Source organism: Rhodnius prolixus, unplaced genomic scaffold (genome assembly GCF_049639745.1).
Source record: "Rhodnius prolixus isolate KJV_2025 unplaced genomic scaffold, Rpr scaffold_14, whole genome shotgun sequence".
NCBI classification, from domain to species: domain Eukaryota; kingdom Metazoa; phylum Arthropoda; class Insecta; order Hemiptera; family Reduviidae; genus Rhodnius; species Rhodnius prolixus.
Window position 1 is genome coordinate 5,524,816 of NW_027411594.1, and position 14,555 is coordinate 5,539,370.

General features: G+C 37.9%; 1 protein-coding gene across 8 annotated transcripts in view; it reads right to left on the minus strand.

The window, feature by feature from the left end:
- LOC141451733 (cell adhesion molecule Dscam2-like) overlaps positions 1-14,555 on the minus strand; it is a 414,509-nt gene that overhangs the window by 296,423 nt on the left and 103,531 nt on the right. For all 8 annotated transcript variants that reach the window (XM_074123321.1, XM_074123319.1, XM_074123322.1 and 5 more), the window contains exon 2: positions 6,700-6,750. In XM_074123321.1, the coding sequence (XP_073979422.1) occupies positions 6,700-6,742 (43 nt within the window). In that variant the 5' untranslated portion in view covers positions 6,743-6,750. The remainder of the gene's footprint in view (positions 1-6,699; positions 6,751-14,555) is intronic.

A 14,555-nucleotide genomic window follows, 5' to 3' on the forward strand; every position in this document is an offset into this window, starting at 1 on the left:
ACGTACTTTCGGTGGGAATTCTAAACATCGAAAATTTGCTGGATAACATTTACTTCCTCTTTAAGGAGGGGGGGGCCGTAAGAGAATGTAAAGGGGGTTTACATTTATTTAAACCGATAATGTCAAAACTTGACGGAAGTAAGCCATTAAGCTAGTTCATTTTGTTTTCTTTTTCATCCCCATTTTCCTTGATAACAACCAATTTTTCCACTTCACATCCATCAATAATATTTCTATCAATAAAACAACATTTACATTGAAGTATAAATTTCCACTCTCTCCTTGCACCAAACAGGAAACCCAATAACCCGAACCTTAATGGAACTCCTGAGAGAGAATAAAGGAACACATCCTGTATTCCTAAAACTTGCACAAACACACTCACATGTGTAGTCACTTAAAAGCTGTTTTCAAAAAAAAACTGTTTACTTAGTTTTGGCAACACTAGCGCAGCTTGAAGTAACATCAGTATCGTTACTTTAAGGAATGGGGTTTTTTTCCCACTTAGCATCAAAAGTCCCACACTCCCATCTATTACTCTTAGGTTTTATAAAGAGGGTCTCTAAAGGTGGGGCGGCTCTGTTTGGCGTGTGCAATGTGGAAAAACTTCACGGCCGCCCTTTTTACGTTGGATGGGAAAAGCGGGTAGTTTTTCCACTATGCATGAAAATTGAATGAAAGCATAACTTTTATACTTCAACTTGTACTTATCAACATCGTGTAACACATCGCTGGAGGATCCTTGCCGATTTCCTGTTCCCACTTTTACGGCAATTCCTTATTAAATTTATCATCGTTAACCTCATATTCCTCCTCATAATAGAAGCTTTGCGCTAATTAATAATAATAAATATAAAGAAAATAAAAATACATGGAGACTCACATGATTTAAGAAAAAAGCAATGACAAAAAGTGCGAAACTGCTTTACAGACTACTTGGACGGCGCTCCAAATTACCCAAAGAAACTCAAATTCTTTAATATACAATACTATCCTCAGACCTACAAGGTCTTACAGTCTGGAACTGTGAGGGGCTCAGCTAAACCAAACTAACAAACATACAGATTGTACAGACATTTCGATCATAAACTACTCCGACAGATAGCTGACGCTCCTTTCTATGGTGACTAACTCCACTCTTCGCGACGACCTCAACATTCCATTCGTACAACTCGCCAAGACGAAGTATCCCAAATTCCATACTGCTCACTCTAATTAGATTAGATTAGATTAAACTAGGGCAGCCCTTAAGGCCTACGCCATTGCGACCCCTTTGGATCTATTGTGGCTTCCCTCACTCTAAAGCTCGTCCTCCAGAACCGTCCGTTTAATCAGACTCTTAATGCTGGAGAGCGTCTCTTGGGTAAAGCTCCTCAGGCCTGGTTTTTCCTCCCCCAAGAAGTAACATCCTTAGCCCTAGACAAGCCCCTCACACTGACACAACACGTGCAGTGCCGTTTCCTCCTCTTCTTCCTGACAGAACCTACAAGGCTATCATCCGCCAGGCCCAAGCGATGCATGTGTTTTCTGAGGCAGCAGTGGCCAGTTAATAGTCCTACAATTATCCTTATAGCCTCACGGCCTTGATGGATTAATTCTGCATTCACCCTTGGCGAATAGCCTCTGATGAACTCCTTCGCCTGACTCTGCCCAGTGGTGGCGAGCCACCACTCCTGAGACCTACTCTGCACCTATGCTCAGTCTAATTGTTCAACTCCTTTCTCTCGCCTCCTCTGACAATTCATTACGTCGACTGGATTGTCAGTGGCCCCAAGACTACCTTCAGGTTTCATCAAGATCATCGCCGTCATCGATATCCTGTAAAGATTGCTACCGCTGGGCTCTCTTTCTCTCTTTCTTCTCTTTACGCTCGATTTTCATTTTCATCATCATATTTAAACATGTTAATATTATTCTAAAGAGAAAAATGGGCTGAAAGAAGTAATAATGTTTAATGGATAGTTTTGAAAATGACTTTCAACACAGTTAACATTCATTACATTGAAGCCGACCCAATTACTTTTTATTAACAATTCAAAAGTTTCAATAAGTTTCAATTATGTTAACTGCGACAAGAGTTTTGCTTAGTTTTCCATTACACAATAGACATGTTTATACATGCATGAGTATAAATATGGGCATTTTGAAAATTAAATTGTTCCTATTTAGGAAATTCAGTTGTTGCAAAAACTTCTTCTCTTGGGGGGCGGGGGAAGAGAGAGAGAGAGAGAGACAGAAAGTGATAAAGAGTTGCAGGAGTGAGACAGAGAAAGCGAGCAGCACAAAACAATCAAGAAAACAAACAGCGCGTGTGTTTACATCCTGTTTGCATGCAATATTCAAAGAGTGAAGATTGTACAGTAAATTTCGTCACAGTATATGGACTGGGGAGAAGTGTTTGCAAGAAGTTGTTGCTTCAGAGTGGATGGATACAGACAGCCTTGTGTTTGCACGCAGTGTTGGCAGTAGCCAATCAGTTTGGCTGTCTTCTTTTCTAGCCCCAAAGTTTCTCTATCCATCTTTTTTTCTTTTTATCCTCTCACCCTGTCATGTAAGGTCGACGAATATTCCGTGATCTGTTTTGCCCATGTATGTACCATATACAATATTTATCCTTACACATGTTTTTTTGAAGCAAACTAGGGCTTTAAAAGAAAAAGAGAAAATCTGGTTTGAAGAAGATTACCGCAAAGATTGCCTCGCGACTTTCTGCAATTCACGTAAATTTTCGGAAAACTTGGAATTTTTAGTTAGAAAATTCGTAAGTCAATTGCTGGCAAGTTCTCTTGCCGTAAAGAAAGGCCTATTTTTCAAGCGGCTTTACGACCAAATACCAAATTTAGGAGGCGACTAGTAAACATACTTTACTATAAATTCCTCATATTAGAACCATTAAATAAAATCCAAGGTTTAGACTAGGAATCGAACCCACTAACCAGCAATACATCTTAGCATTGCGGGTCTAGTCTATAACCGCTCGGCTAATGGGGTGACTTACAAGATTAAAACCATTAAATAAAATCCAAGGTTTAGACTAGAAATCGAACCCACTAACCAACAATACATCTTAGCATTGCGGGTCTAGCCTATAACCGCTCGGCTAATGGGGCGCCTTACAATATTAAAACCATTAAATAAAATCCAAGGTTTAGACTAGAAATCGAACCCACTAACCAACAATACATCTTAGTATTGCGGGTCTAGTCTATAACCGCTCAGCTAATGGGGCGCCTTACAATATTAAAACCATTAAATAAAACCCAAGGTTTAGACTAGAAATCGAATCCACTAACCAACAATACATCTTAGTATTGCGGGTCTAGCCTATAACCGCTCGGCTAATGGGGCGCCTAACAATATTAAAACCATTAAATAAAATCCAAGGTTTAGACTAGAAATCGAACCCACTAACCGACAATACATCTTAGTATTGCGGGTCTAGTCTATAACCGCTCGGCTAATGGGGCGCCTTACAATATTAAAACCATTAAATAAAACCCAAGGTTTAGACTAGAAATCGAATCCACTAACCAACAATACATCTTAGTATTGCGGGTCCAGTCTATAACCAACCGCTCGGCTAATGGGGCGCCTTACAATATTAAAACCATTAAATAAAACCCAAGGTTTAGACTAGAAATCGAATCCACTAACCAACAATACATCTTAGTATTGCGGGTCTAGCCTATAACCGCTCGGTAATGGGGCGCCTTACAATATTAAAACCATTAAATAAAACCCAAGGTTTAGACTAGAAATCGAATCCACTAACCAACAATACATCTTAGTATTGCGGGTCTAGCCTATAACCGCTCGGCTAATGGGGCGCCTTACAATATTAAAACCATTAAATAAAACCCAAGGTTTAGACTAGAAATCGAATCCACTAACCATCTTAGTATTGCGGATCTAGTCTATAACCGCTCGGCTATCTTGCTTTCTTGTTTTATGCAATATATTTTTTTATGAATGAGATTCAAATTTAAGATGTTCAATGAGTTATGAATTTAAAGTTATTCGTTATTGAACTTGAAAAGAGCCTTTCTTAACTGCTCAAGTTAGAAGTAATAACTAAAAGAAAAACAGAAGATTTACTTGTAATTTGCATTTAAGAAAGCTTGATTAGGAAATTCACGCCCAAGAAAAAACAGTTTTCCTGTTTGATTTTCGTAGGTTTTTGTGAAAATATGGGAACGCAAACATTTCACAATCCAGAAATAGTGAATATGTAAAAAAGTAGAATTATACAAAAATGTACATTATATATTTTTTAAATTTTTTATATACAATCAGTGAATAAATTATTCAAAGATATATATATTTTATAAAATATCAGTGATTCCCTTATCTCTGTTTTACATTTCACTGGTGATAAATTACACTTCTCACAGCATTGTGAGGGCGCCACTAGCACGCTCTGGTTAAAAAAAAAACCCTACTCAGATTAATCACTGCACATATATATATATACAAGTTAACACATATATTTTAAAGTATATATAAATAAATTCGTAGCTTCTCTATGTGTGTGTAAGAGGAGCTGTAGTATTAGTAGATTTAGGGGACAGCCCTAGAGAGACACTTCTGCATGTCAACCCTAACATGCACAAGAGCGTCCCTTCTTCTTAGCCATAGCGCCCTGGTTAAACAAGGTACACTTGGTATGGTTGGCATTTCTATGTCCTCGATTCCTACGTTCGCCACTTCATCTAGGGCACAGATTGTGTGGGCAATCTCTCAATGGCCCCACGGTTAAGGTCACATAGTTCACTGGAGAATATATTGTGCATAATATATCGTTCATTATTGTTTCGAATTCATCCATTGTTCACTGTTATATTGTAGAGCAGGAAATAATGTATCGTAACATTCATTTATTATTTCAAGTCTAAATTTATTGTTGAGCGCTGGGTCTTACTTATTATGTTTTAAGGCATAAACTTTATCCCTAAATAAGTTTAATTGATTTATCAATAATTAATGAATTTACCCTGAATATTATCACGTTTTTTAAACTCGGCACCTTCATTCTACTCATATGAGTGCCATCAAAAGAAAGAGCAAGTCTTGGGAGAGTTATATGCAGACACATTTTGGGGGTAATATTATCATAATAAAATAAATCACCAAATAATTGTTACTTCTCTGTTCACAGGTAAGAATTAAAGTCTTTCATATGCTGCCAAGTTTTTCAAGAATAAGTAAGTGATTCTATTTTTATCTAAACTCCTGTTACATCTTACTTAATAAGAGCTATCTTGCTCTTTGCGTAGGATGCAATTATTTGTCAAAATGCCTGCGTTCATTTGTTGTAGAAACAATTGATTAATTTATTTTGTACAGAGTATTCTGTACTGCGATCTTTATTTAAATCTATTTGAGCACTCCCAATTGAGCTACGTAAGACCTACTAACACTAAAAGTACCTCCCCCGGACATAAAACAACTCTCCAGGATTTAGGTAGAGATGTGGAAGCCAACAGTAGGGATATCCACTAGTTGGTGGCCTATCTTGCCATACCCCCATACATTTTCTGAAAACCTCTTTGCCAGATCTTGGGGGAAGGAACTTCTCCTGAGAAGTTGTTCAAAGAAAGAGGAGAGTCAATAAACAGCTGTAATTATCCCTAGTGTCCCAAGCTTCACCATCCCGGGCAGCGCCCTCCCAAAATAAAAAATGGGCAACCCAAATCAGAATGTTGGGAGTTTCTATTCCCCCGTCTCTAGTAACCACACAAGCTCTTCGGCATCAATCCCAGGGATCGTGGTATTGGCAGATAGGATGCCAATTGCCGGTCATCCCTCCGCCCATTCCCCTCTCCAGGAGGAATATATCTTAACATAATCCTGATTTGTGCTTACAAAACGTGTGCTACTGAGTTAACAATACCATTATTTCTTCTTTCCATTTTTCTAAGATTAAGTTTAAGATTGGAAACAGGACGGGACCTAGCCCCACGGCACCACAGCCACTAGAGGCTTCTTCTAGTGCCTTCCCCTTTTGAGTCTTGTAGTTGAAACCCTTCTAAAAAGGTTGAGGACTTTCCCTACAAGTTCTTTTTGCGCTACAATCTCCTTTGGTCTCAACGTTCCAAAGGTTTCATAATCTTTCCATTTCTAACTATTTAACTGACACCTTTTTTAGTTTGGATAAAATTTTAACTGGATTTAAATTACTGTAAAATAATACCAGTTACCACCAACCTGAACCACTAGAGGTTTTTCCTTTTTTTTTGGATACCAACAAGAAGTAAAACAAGCTACTTCTTCAGCGATCTTGGAGTCCCTGAGCTATCCCAGCCTAACCAGCTTATGTACCAACTCCTAAACATTCATCAGTATTCATGGAATCTGCAAAGTTACTATTATAGATTTAGTATTCACAACTATTTGGGTTAATTACTTTAATTTACTTAATTTACTTTTACTATAAATCTCGCACGTGATCCAATTTCAATAAAATTCTGCTTACTTTATCTTCAATTTCATTTGCGCTCTAAAGGCAGTGCAATAAAAGGGGTTTTTGTTCACTATTTTCAAAATGTTCATTATTTAAAAACTGAGTCACTGAATTGTGTCTTTCGATCTAGTTACATAATTGATTAATTCAAACTTCAATTTTGTATTCAGCTAAAATCATAAAATTAATAAAAAAAAAAAAAAAAAAAAAAAAAAAAGCAAATAAGTAAATTGACTCACCTAGCAAACATACCAGCAGAGAGATCGTTGCTGCTGCTAACATTGATTTATCTGAAACAATCAAAACGATTTTTTTTGATTATATGTAATCATAAAATTTTGATTTAAACATTTAAATGGATTTTAAATTGGAATGGGTTTAAACCTAAACGCGGGGAAATGATTGATTCAAGAATCCAGAAAATCGATTTTTTTTGTGTAAAGCGATTTATTTCTTTTTAATTTGGCTCTTTTTAATTTCTTTCGTGATTACATCTTCTACGATCTAACATTATCATTATGATTTTTTAAGGTCTTAGAATGCTTCTTTCACTTCATTCTAAGAATATGTGGATTTCCATCTTCTTCTGTTCTTCTGTCGTTTAGCTAAAACTTTTCTGATCAATATTCCGCTTCCACGATACAGATGCTGAGGTACTAATCTCTGAAGAAAAACTGATTGATCTTAGTCCATATTCTTGGTCTAATTTTATGACTTCATCGAATCGTAGCATACGAGTCGTCTTTCCTCCAAGTTCGTCAGCGTATAACTCTTTGGGCACTTTACTCTTGATAAACTCCTTTATAAAGCAATATTTAACTAGAATATTAAAGTTTTGGCTCTCTTCAGATTAGACAAGACTCGGGGAGGACCTTGAGATATTGCTGTCAAATCTTTTGTGGTCGTGAATAGGAGTTGTTAAGTCTAGTGCTTACTCAACTTTTGCGTCTCCTATGTCTTGTCTTGTGTCTGGTAGCACATAAACAACTGTTACGCATTAAGTAGGCCAAAAGAGGCCATTTCCTCTTTCCATCTTGTATGGCATACTGGGGAAATGTTTTCTTAGACCGTGGTTTCTGTAAAAATGCTGCGGGTTAGATTAAATGGACCACAGCACTCATCAACCTCTGTCTAACGCTTGCTTCTAGTTACCCGCGGTATCCCCAGGTATTGCGCCATGATGTCATGATGACCAACGGGGGTTGGTAAGCGTAAATAATGTCTAAGTAATTCCAGTTCAAAACTTCCATTAATGGAGATCATGGTCGCTTTTACTAAAGTTCCCTTCCAAGAAAATCTTCCACAAAAGTCCCATATTTAGTAGCAGGCACGAGATTTCGTACTTCGTCGAAATGCCATCATACTTAATCATGGAAATGAAGGAAGAAATTATGGCATGGATAAACTATCTTATAAGGAGACTACTCCTGCTTTAAAAGTAAAGCTACTTTCTGCCTTACAAAGATTTCTTCCACCCGGAACTTCCTAACCTGGATAAAACTAAAAAGGGTAGAACTTGAACTCTCCTGTAATTCCAAAAGAACCCTTTTTCTTATTATTATTACGTCATTTCTTTAAAAGGCCAGGTGTCTTAAAGAAATACAAAACCAAACAGGTTCAATTACCAAAACTGCCAATAAAAGAAAGCAGCTTAGTGGAGCATAAATTGTGACAATGAAGCTGTCACATTTGAAAACGACCGGTGATCGATTTTCAACAACGATTTATCGATATATCCAGGCTTAAAGGTACGGTTAGGAAAGAAAGAGAAAGACGGAGCCGGGGGGGGAAAAAAGTAATGAAATGAAAACGTTACAGCCTCAATAAGAAGAAAATTACATTCGGAAAAACTATTTCCCATTCTTGGAAGGTTATTGCTTAAGGCAAAGTAATGAATTGGTGGAAACAAAACTACTTGTTTTTCCTACCCCGATCGAAATGTAATATTTTTGATAACAATGGTGGTAGAATGTAAGTAATGGATCAGTTAAGGAAAAGGGAGGAAAAATTGAGCAAGAAAAATGAAAATAAGAAATGGAAAATATGATAGGAACTATAAATTGTGCGTTTGCGAATGAGAATGAATGAGAGAAAATTAATCATTGAAAAACCTGATCGATATATTTTCTTAAAAATATATATCGATGAATATTAGTAATATTTCTATTTACGTGGGTGCCACCCATTTTTTTTTTGTTAATATTATAAACATCACAGCCTTCTTTATACATTTCTGCGATTATTATACATTATCAAGTTATACTGATGTTATTTGCTGCTTTATGTTCTTTCTGCGAACATGTTGTTTGAAAACATGCTGTTATATAATGAAAATGTGAAAAAAAGACGTGAACATGATTTTACTAAGCCCTATTACGTCACTAGCCTGGATAAAAAATGATTATGTACTTGGATAATGGCTTGGAAAGTGCCAAGGTACTCAAGTCTGTGGCCACTTCTACTGGTGCCCAGAATCCCTGTAACCCATATGTTCAGCACAGTGTGTGTGTGTGTGTGTGTGTGCGGGACACAATTTCCGGTCCACACAGGAAGTTTGAAAGTACCTAACATGTCCCTTGGGTTGCGGGGTTTTCCCATGGAATGACCGCATTGGGATCTATAGAAATGGTCGTCCCTTGTTTCCGCTTTCTCCGTTCATTTACCCAGGACATACTTCTCTCTAGCTATAAATAGTGTCCTATCGTACTATGTGCATCCTCAAGCGTACTCTATTTGGCTTCCTAGTAATGTCCTGGAGATTAAGGAATTCTTTTAATTGAGTGACTTAAAATGATTTAAACTTTTTTTTTCCTTTTACTTTTCACTTTCCTTCAAAAGAGGAAGCAATCATCTCAAGTTTTTGCTGTCGAATTTCCAGCGGAAATATCTTAATTATTCATATTCATATTCATAAATGTAAATCTCTCCTTCAGTTGTACAGGAAATCTAAAAAAAAAGTGAGTTTCATGCTCAAAAGCTCTCAAAATTTGTATTTGTGGAGTACACTTGGAATTAATTTGATACGATCGCAAAATGTCCTCTTATAAGGACGTAAGAGAAATTGAAAGTGATTTTTTGTATTTAATATTTATTTTAGAGAAAGTATAAAAACGATGTTGTTTTTTTTCTTATCCATATTTTACAAGTTGAAAAAAAAAAAATTCTCCACAACTTTATTTTCTTCCTCCTGCATCCTGTAGGAAGAGGAGCAAAGAGACAAACAAAAAGGCAAGAGAAAGAGCCGCTGAAGCTGAGTGAATTTTTATAAGTTCATGGGCGAAGAGGAAGCGGAAGGAGAGAGATACAAAAAAAGAAGTAGCTTAAAAGCAATGTTCTAAGACTTCACTGGTTCCACTTCCTCTTTTGCACGCCATCTTCGCTAAGTCTAACTTTTTGGCGATTTTTAAAGTAAAGGTGACTTTAACTTTTTAATAGTAAAAGAACACACGAACAGAAAGAGAAGAGGGGGAAGTAAAAAAGAAGGAAAGATCCCAAAGTATACTTCTATCTTTTTTTTTTTTTACTATATGTTGGTCATCTTGTCTCTACTTTCTAGAAGCAACAGCTGGTTTTATTTCAACTATAGTGTATCTTAAACTTTGAATAGTTCTTCATAAACTTATTTTTCAAAAAACAAAAACTAATTGATAATTAAATAAGCAAAAGGATAGCGATTTCAGCAAGGCGATATTGAAGTCTCTGTCTACAGGGAAACGTTATCTACCGGAAGTTGTTGAAGACCCAAATCATTGCCTACTGTTTGTGCGCGATCTTCTTGCACTACTGTGTGGAACATGTGCAAATGTTGAGCCACACAATAGATCCATTAGATTAGATTCTAATAGGGCGGCCTCAAGGCCTACGCCACTGCGACCCCTTTGGATCCTATTGTGGCTCCCCTCACTCTAAAGCTCACCCTCCTGACCTGTCCTTTTTAATCAGACTCTTGATGCTGGAGAGCGCGACTCTTGGGTAAAGCTCTCAAGGCCTTGGTTTTTCCTACCCCGAGAAGTAACATCCTTAGCCCTAGATAAGCCCCTCACATTGACACAACACGTGCAGTGCCGTTTCCTCCTCCTCTTCCTGTCAGAACCTGCACGTGGCTATCATCTGCCAGGCGATGCATATGTTTCCTGAGCCTGCTGTGGCCAGTTAGTAGGCCTACAATCATCCTTATAGCCCCACGGCCTTGATGGGGTTTAATCTAATCTAATCTAATAGATCCATTGGGTTCGCGGTGGCGTTGTGGCCTTCAACAGGAATCTAAGTGGAAAAGATTAGCGATTGACAGCGATTATGGCCATTGTCCAGCGATCACGTTCTTTCACGTACTTGTGGTAGCATTGTTCAAGCAGAAAACTTGCAAGTTCAATTTGGAAACTCTTTGGTTATACGCGCCACTGTTTGTGACAAGAGGGTGATTCCCCCTCTCTACCTACTTCTTCGTTTTTTTTTTTGGTTACAAAGGCTTTCTCTTCATTGCCATAAGTGAAAGATCTTAGGAAATGACTTTTCTCTTATTTCCTTCAACACTTACTCACTAAAAAATGAAGGAATAAAACCTTGTTTAGGGTATGGCCCTATTAAGAAAGTGGCGGAAGTCGAAAGGTGCATGACCTGCCGCAGAATGGTTTCTTTAGCCGCATTCCATTATTAGCCACTGCCTCCTCTTTATACAAAATTTATAATAACAATAAAGAGTGAGACTGACAGACAAAAATAAAGATCAAGAGGCTTCCTTTTCTGTCTTTACAATTTTGTTGAATGTCTTCATTCAAGCAGCTTACAGGGGGGTAAAAAAAAACCCGCATTTTGTGATGTAAATTTCTTTTGTTGCAATCTGAACAATGAACAGAGAAGAAGGTAATTTTCTTTTACATATTTTCCAGTATGGCGTCATTATTATTCAGATTTTTTCCTTAGGAAGTGTATCTCATTTGATATTCTATTAAGGCCAGAGACCGATTATAAATGGAAATGTATACATTATTTTGTTTTTCATACAGCTTAAAGGCAGTCCTTTTTTGGATTTGGCTTTGTGAAGCCAGTTCGAAATACCATAAATTCTGTACCATGGATCCAAAGCAAAGAAATCTATTGTGAATATGCCAAAGTTTGGCCGGAAATATCCGTCCCCTGAGTACGAAAATAGGTGGTTATTTGAAATTTGGTTTACAACATTCATTCAGCAGCTTAATGTAAATTTACCTTCCGGATACTCCCAAAAAATATGGAGAGGAGAAATTTTCCAAGTAGAACAGGTTGCTACAAAGATGAAACATGAAAAAACATGCTTACTATAACGTTTTTTTTTTTTTTCAATTTATTTGCTATTCACAATCTACAAAGAATAAAATGTAATAAGGGAATACGATAAACGAACACATCATGACAGGATCAGCTTGAGGAGAGAAGCTGCCCACCTGCAACACTCTCGCTGGAGTTTCTTACACTATTAGAGCTGGTCACGAGGCCAACAGCGTTTCAAACGTCGTGGAGCACAATCTGGAATCGTTTTAGAGGCGAGATTTCGAACAAGAGGATTGGTACAGAATGGAAGAAAGTCAAAGAATTTTGCTATATTTAGATTTAGATTCGTCAGTTACGTATGAGATTTTGAGGTCGTTATGGAGGGTAGAGTTAGAGACATAAAATGGAGAATTCTTAATCTGACGGAGTATTTTTGATTGGAAGGACTGTATCTTTTGTGAATTGGAAAGTTTGGCTGAACCCCACAGTTCGAATCCGTAAGTCCAGATCGGTTTGAGTACGCAGTTATATATTAGTCTTTTAAGTTCCAGTGGCAGCTTAGATTGTCTGCCAATTACTCGTAACAGTAATTTGTTTCGTCGGTTGAGTTGAAGTCTTTTCAGTTTAGTGTGCGGATACCACGTTAGGCTTTTGTCGATGTACATCCCAAGGTAGCGAACTAAATTAGCAGAAGAGGAAGAGGAATTGAGTTGAAACTTATAGAGGGACAAGAATTACGACGCAGAGTAAAAGTTATCTGTTGGCACTTTCGAGAACTTGAATTAGACTCTCCAGTTTTTGTCCTAGGGTTCTAGTTTGTGTAGATGAGACTGTAGATGAGAGGAAGCTGTAGTGGCGTCTGAGTTAGAAGAGAGAGAATAGCAGTATCGTCAGCGTAAGTGCAGAGCAGTGTATGCAGAGTCAGTTGGTAGGCCCAGGGTTCTAGTTTGTGTAGATGAGACTGTTGATGAGAGGAAGCTGTAGTGGCGTCTGAGTTAGAAGAGAGTGAATAGCTGTATCGTCAGCGTAAGTGCAGAGCAGTGTGTGCAGAGTCAGTTGGTAGGCCCAGGGTTCTATTTTGTGTAGATGAGACTGTAGATGAGAGGAAGCTGTAGTGGCGTCTGAGTTAGAAGAGAGAGAATAGCAGTATCGTAAGCGTAAGTGCAGAGCAGTGTGTGCAGAGACAGTTGGTAGGCCCAGGGTTCTAGTTTGTGTAGATGAGACTGTATATGAGAGGAAGCTGTAGTGGCGTCTGAGTTAGAAGAGAGTGAATAGCTGTATCGTCAGCGTAAGTGCAGAGCAGTGTGTGCAGAGTCAGTTGGTAGGCCCAGGGTTCTATTTTGTGTAGATGAGACTGTAGATGAGAGGAAGCTGTAGTGGCGTCTGAGTTAGAAGAGAGAGAATAGCAGTATCGTAAGCGTAAGTGCAGAGCAGTGTGTGCAGAGACAGTTGGTAGGCCCAGGGTTCTAGTTTGTGTAGATGAGACTGTATATGAGAGGAAGCTGTAGTGGCGTCTGAGTTAGAAGAGAGAGAATAGCTGTATCGTCAGCGTAAGTGCAGAGCAGTGTGTGCAGAGTCAGTTGGTAGGTCAGATGGGTGCACAGTTTAGAGAAGCTGTCCGAGTATACTTCCTTGAGGTACACCAGCCCGTGCCTGAGAGTAGTCGGAAGAGGCAGATCCCCAACTTATCTTAAAGAAGCGGTCGGTAAGAAATGATAGTATAATCAAGTAATAAGTTGATGGAAGCTTACTATAACATATATATAAAAAAAAAACACACACATGCTTGTTATGACGTTTAAAATCAACGACTTGAAATAAAATACTTCTTGAAAAGTTTTGGAATAAAGTAAGTTAAACAATTTTGAAAAAAACAAAGTTACGCTTTTAGGAAACTGGAAAATAGATTTCTATTTTCTGTTGAGTTTTCCCTTTTCTTTTCTTTTTTTAAACTCTTTTCTGGGCCGCACATTTCACTGGTAAAAGTTAAAACTAAAACTGGAATAAGTTCACTTTTTAACAGCGGGGTAAATAACAGCAAAAGTGAGATAGACATATTTTTCTTTTCTTTTTTACCTTCCAAAAAAAGGAAAAGACGGTTATTGCACTACTTACTTACTGTTACTTTTTGAGTGGTGGTGGGAAGGCGGAAAAGCAACTAAGCACAGGCTAAAGTTTGTTTTAGTACATTTAGTTTCCTTTCACACATAGACACTTAAGAATTAGAGGCGCGACCACTTTTCCGGTTTCTCCCGAAACTAGTCCCTGACATACTTATTTTCACGGGGAAATTTATTGGAAAACTTCTTGGAAGGTAAAAGGGAGTGAGGGAGGGAGAGCAGGTTGGCCCGTTCTGGCTCGAGGAACCGAGGGTAATAGTCCACGAACACCAAGATATGTGCCAACGTTTAACCGTTCGAATAACGTATTGACCAACAACTTGTGCTACTTTTCAACATTATTTTTCTTTATTTTCCTTCTTCCTACCATTTTTTTTTTCGCACAAGTGAGGAAAAGCATTTCCTTTTAAAAAAGGAAGAAGAAAGAAAATGTTCTGGTACACTCACATTACTTTATCACACATCAGTTTTTCCAACGGATAATTCATCCAAAATGCGGTTTATAAAGGAAGTCTGGGAGTCTGCTTCTTCACGTTCAACAGTAAAGAACTGGGTGCGATTTCCAAACAGGGTCGGTTGGAAAAACGGCCCATTTTAAAATGGAACTGCAAACTGCGAGGAAGAGGGAGTCGTGTGAGTTTCCACGCAAAAGTGTGTTTTTTCCGCAATTTTTACCGCAAACACACGGTTTCAAAGTCCTCTGAAATCGGAAAAATAATTTTTTT